General features: G+C 37.4%; 1 protein-coding gene across 1 annotated transcript; it reads left to right on the top strand.

Moving 5' to 3' along the window:
- Positions 1 to 431: 431 nt before the first annotated feature.
- Positions 432 to 1,355, top strand: RB195_016839 (uncharacterized protein; the record flags this gene model as incomplete). The annotated part of the gene is made up of 2 exons (XM_064183560.1): positions 432 to 546; positions 1,261 to 1,355. The coding sequence occupies 2 exons, from the start codon at positions 432 to 434 to the stop codon at positions 1,353 to 1,355; spliced, it is 210 nt and encodes a 69-aa protein (XP_064039441.1).
- Between the last annotated feature and the right edge of the window lie 4,645 nt (positions 1,356 to 6,000).

Consider the following 6,000-nt stretch of genomic DNA (forward strand, 5'->3'; position numbering starts at 1 on the left):
ATACTTTTTTTTTACGTACAGATTTATCAGATTTTTATTCGTTTCCGAGGAATATCTCAAAAATTCCATACAGTCCTTTGAACGAGCACATTGCAGAATCTTTATGCTCACAATCCTAAAATTGATGAGAACATCTGTTATTTAAAAATTATTTCCAAAAAGTTTCCGAACGATTTTATCGAGTGAACTGAATTGAAGACTTTGACTGATGACTTTGTTGGGACAGTCGAGCATCTGAGAAACACAGCTGAGGAGAACTTTTAGAAAAATTCAAGGGGATTTCAGGAATTCTTTCCAAAATTCTTCTGTTTTCGGTAGGTTAGAACTCTTCTTCTTTCTGAATAAGAATAGGAATTTCCAGGTCGAAGATCGTGGGAAAGTACACGATTTTCTAGCGTTGAAACAGGAGGCGACGATTCTCACGGTTAGCTATGGGATTTAATTCTTTTCCCAATGAGATCACGTGCATAAAAATAAAATATGGGATTTCAGTGCGGAGAACTTCGTTCGGTGGTCATGAGGCACTCGCTTTCCGATCCGGCGTAGGTGGGTGTATGAGAACTATCGTATTTCTGCTATAATGACAAGCACTTGACGTCGATTCTCCTACGGTAGATCAGCGTCTGTTGGAGGTTTGATCCTCATTCATATAAGTTGTATCACTGTGAAGAAAAGAAGAGAAAAGAAAGAAAAGAGGAGGTAAGAGGATAAAATAAGAACAAGAATAACAATAATATAAAAAAATAGAAAAGTTTTGGGAACTCTACCAATTCTCGTATAGAAATTGCGATAAAAAAAATAATGGAAATAAAATAGAAAGAAACTTTTATAATTACATTTTTTTTTAAAATCTAGTTAGCTTCTAAGCACTAGTTACCTAATATTTTACTCTTGTTGTTTTTTGCAGCTAAAATTTCGAAAATAAAAATGATCAAATTGATATTTTTTCCGTTCCCTAATTTTTTTGTACCATTTTATCGAGTGAAATAAATTTTGATCCTGCGAATTTTCGCCAAGAATTAACTTTAAACATGAGTAATTAAAGATTCAGTGGTAACATTTCTTCCACTCGGATAATTTTCGGATTTTACGCTATGTGACTATCATTCCATGATCAATCAATCTATGTATACGAGCCGGAAGTGATTCGTTCACGTGTCGCTCTTTGCGCTCTGCCAAGGGAATGGTTTCGTTCTTTGCTCCGCGGAAGGTCAACGCAATCTCATACGATCGTTTGCACCGAAGTATGATTGATTTCAGGAAGCGGTTTCCCGGCGAGACGGCCAGATTTTTGGCGACCGGCCAATGGACGCGGCCGGCAGTCGAGATTCAATCGATGGTCAAATAATCATTGATGATGCGTGGCGAATTCACATCAAAACAAAACAAACATCACAACAAATACATCAAAAACAACAAACATGCGTAAAACTCGAGTTTCAATTTTGTTTTTCTGTGGTTTTTGTGTTGTATTCCATTTAGTTTGTTGTTCTTTGTGTGTTTCATTGCAAAAAAGAATTTTTATGGAGAATTTATGCAGAGAACGACTGACCATCACCTTCCCTCTACACCGCGTCCTTGATCGATGCGATCTCGGAACAAAAGAACGGGGGACCGCACATCACTGTTAATAGTTCGGAAGAAAAGAAAGAGATCGGTAGCGGAAACGAACTGAATTATTTCTATTGTACATAGGACAGTTTTTCTTCCCTGTGGTTTAATCCATACAAGCAGACTTTGTCGGAAATTGATAAAATTCTTGAAATTAATAAAACTCCCAAGTGTTTTATTATTTTTCTTCGTTTTGCATCGTCGTGAATATCTTTCATTTATTCGATGCATTATTTTAAGTGCAACTGTTCAAATTAATAAAATTCTTGAGTAAAATAATTAATTCTTGAGAGTTTCAGTAAAAAATAATAAAACACTATGAATAAACAGTAGAAATAATAAAAACAGTGAAAGTAGTAAAAAGAAATAAAAATAATACATATTAGGCTGGTCCCGAACTCTTCTACTAAATTTCAAATAATCATAACTTCTATGAACAATAAAGTTAGAATCGTTCTGAAAAAGTGTGAACTTTTTCTCTTTTTTTTTCGTTTCGATTTTTGAAAGTTTTTCGAACCAACCCCATACAAAACCAAGTGACATACCCGAAAAGCAGCTTTAAATCTTAAACACTCCAAAATACACGAATAAAACTGAACACTTGGCAGCAGAAACGGAAAAACTAGATGGAAACAAACGCTGCGTACGCTGCGGAACAATACAAGAGAAAAAAAAAACTTTAGAAATTACTCAGGATTGTAGAATGAATATAAATCCGAATGAAGGCCAGGAATTAAACTTAATTCATTTATTTGACCGCTTCCTCGTCCTTGTTGCGCGAAACGTCAGCGAAGTGAGACGAATGCTGAGCGGAACAATATGTGATGATCTGAGGATCAAAAGGTAATTACAAAAAAAAACAAATAAAAAGAGTGGGATCGTAAAGGGATTCTGATGCGCTTCTATGTAAAAATGAACGACGATGCAGCCGTCTATACCTACATAGGTTGGAAAATCAACATCGGTGAAACGAGCTCACCACCAACTCAGCCCGAGGAAAACGGAAAGCCTGGGGTCCTGCAGAGAGAAGCATCAAGCGTCGTTGATAAAACACATCAGGGCAGAACTACATCGCTTCTTGCCTATATCCTTATGACTACTGTATTCCTGTTTTGATCTATGCTTCAGAAGTTTTGACATGACGTCCTGGAAAGCTGGAAAAAAAGTAGTGCTATCTAAAACCCCATCGAAGAATAATCCTAGGAGAGTCATGTTTCGTCCAAGTAAAAGAAAAAAGATCTGCAGTTCTGCGTTTTGCGTCAACAGTCGAAAATCAGAAATACTACCGCGAAAATAAGATTAAGAACAAGTAAGATTGAAGAAATAATAATGTCAAGTAATAAATAAATAATACAAACAGGATTAAAATAGAATAATAAATAAATGCGCTAGACGATACTTTCTAGTGAGAATCGTTGGACAAAGAGCATGTCCAACTGGTTTTCATCGAAAAAGAAAACGTTTGACGTCAGGAATAAATTCCTTTACAAAACCTTTCAGAAGAAAATATAATGGTGGTTTTTTTCCCATTCAAGAGAAGTGAAGTCAAGGTGGATTTTTCGCGTGAAATGGAAACGAATCGAAGAGAGGCACGATTGACCAAAGTGATTGAAGATCAACGAGTGGAGAGATCACATAGGTAGTTTTTCAAGGAGCTGAACTTGTTAGTTCCGTGGATTTGACACTTTGACGCTTAAGATCAACCAATTAACGGGACAGTCGAAAGGGAAAAAGCACGATTTCTCAAACTACTCCTACTTGATGGCTGAAAGCTATTCTTCAGGATTCCTTGCTGCATTTTTTATGTATATTATTTTTTATGTCAAAAAAGGCGGAAATGAATGTGTTCATCGTTTCATCTCTTGCAACAAGTACAATTTTTTTTCTGCTCCAGGACAAGATGGATCCGGTGCAATTCGGTAACAGTTCGTAAAAATGCTTTACGCTCAATGAATTTTTAAGTATTACTTTTATCCTTTTTTTTAAAGACATCACTCCATGAATCTGGGGTGGTACGGATTTTCGATGGAGTATTCGTTTACCGGATCGTAGATTATTGAGAAAAGGGTGATTCCGTTCATTTCTTCCTAATTGCCGTAAAAAATGACCCGGAAGGAGCGGCTTCGAGCGTTCCGGCGCACTATTCTCTACAAAGAGTTCGATTGGAGCGCGCCAGCCTTGTGCATGTGCCGCATGTTCAGGGCTGTTTTTCACGGGAATTAGGAAGAAATGGATGGAATCAAATCCCACTCCATAATCTACTATCCCGTATACGAATACTCCAGCTGAAATCCGTTCCATCTCAGGTTCGTAGGGTGATGCCTTTAAGTTACGCTAAGAAAGGAGCTCATCCATTCAAACGAAAAAAAAAATGACATAAAAGCGAATTGTAAATTCTCGTCACCTCATAAAATAACAAGGAAGTTAATGAGTCGAGAGAGAGAGAGTAGAGAGTCCAGGTCTCGTATCAGTCTAGGTCTTTTTTTTTTGTTCGTCGGGTTGCGCTCACCTTTCTCCTCCTGCTAGCGCCATAAAAAGAACGGCCATCGGTCGATCGGAAGTTCTTGTCTACTAGCTACTCTCTAGTCTACTGCATCTGCTATAATTATGAAAATTTTACTAGTATTAATCATATGCATAGCTTTAAGTAAGTTATTCTAAAATTTACATAATTAATGCTGTGGATTCGCTGTAATGTCGTATTAATCGAAAATTTTAGCCACATGTATTAAAATGAGATGTTTTTGGGATGTCGAAAAAGGAAATTGTCAGCAGTCGTTGCTCAGGTATTATTATTTTTTTTTATTTTTCTTTATCTTGTGCTGCTAAAAATCACGTACAAAAATGAAGTTCTCAATGCATAAAATAAAAATATGAAATTAATTAATTTATTTATTAAAATTCGCTTTGCTCTAATTTCCATAAAATTAATTCTTCTGCATCGTAACTAATCCAGGAAAAAGTTTTCCTAGGCATAATATAGAATGAAATTAATAGTTGCAATGAGTAGCAGAAACGGTACGGTAGTTTCGTTTTTCAAAGACACCACAAATAATGTAAAAATTATTTTTTCTTATGGACCTTTCACAGAGTTTGATTTTTTTCCTATTTCTCTACGCAAAGATGCAGGGTGTTTTGGTTTTTCGAGGATACCGCGGAATAATGCGAAAATAATTCTCTTCTAGAGGACCCTCAAAGAAGTTTGAGTTTTTATTGAAAATCCTATATATTCTCTCCTTCTTCAATGTGAGCATATTGTGCGATAAACAGTGTTTTGATTTAATTTTCCTGTTTTATTTACTGATTTCAGATATACATTCGACAGACGCACACAAAAATGTGTTCCGTTCATCTTCACCGGTTGTGGAGGGAACGCTAACAGATATCCGACCTTACAACGATGTCAAAGAACTTGTTTGAAACGAATGGAAACCATGTATCCTAAAAATGACATAATAAAATTATTATAGACTCAAAAATTGTGGTTGTGTTCATTCAAACGCTAAAGCCTATTATTTCAGGAACCTAATTTCAGGAGTTTCAGGAATTTCATTTTAAGTTTAACCCCACGAATCTGAGGTGGTGCAGATTTCAGGCGGAAAATTCTTATAAGGAATAGTAGATTATGGAGAGGAGGGTGATTTCGTCCATTTCTTCCTAATTACCCTAAAAAACGGCCCGGAAGATGCGGCGCATGCACAAGGCTGGTGCGCTCCAATCGAACTCCTTGTAGAAAATAGTGCGCCGGAACGCTCGAAGCCTACTATCTTCCCAGCCGTTTTTTGCGGCATTTAGGAAGAAATGGACGGAATCACCCTTTTCTCCATAATCTACAATTGTAGGAAGATGCGGCGCGTGCACAAGGCTGGCGCGCTCCAGTCGAACTCCTTGTAGAAAATAGTGCGCCAGAACGACTGAAGCCGTATCTTCCGGGATGGCATTGAAGTGGAGGAGGTCCCATACATGCGAACTGCAGTACTGAACTGTGCTAGCAAGCTCGATCCCAATCCGCCAGCTTCACCGCCACCGCTTCGTGCGCAGCCGTCTACGGAACTGCGACGAGCTTCATGTCGCTCTCAGCCTACTATAGCTGAGATGTGACCGAGGGAGAAAGTATGTGCCTCTTAAATTCTGGAAAAAACATGGACGATAGATTACAGGAAATGAGAACGTCTCTAACTGAGTCATTCACACACCACGCAATGTCTGGAGTAATATTTCCTTGAATGATAATCACAGGAATTATGAAGGCCATGAGAAAATTGGCTGTTGAAAGAGATAAACAACAGAAATCTGAGAATATCAGTGAAAGTTCGCCTCGTCCTATAACACCTTGCTTCCGTTTGATGTTTCTAGGTGATATTTTTACGATAACACATAGTATATTAA

This window comes from Necator americanus, chromosome II, assembly GCF_031761385.1.
Source record: "Necator americanus strain Aroian chromosome II, whole genome shotgun sequence".
Taxonomy (NCBI): Eukaryota; Metazoa; Nematoda; class Chromadorea; order Rhabditida; family Ancylostomatidae; genus Necator; species Necator americanus.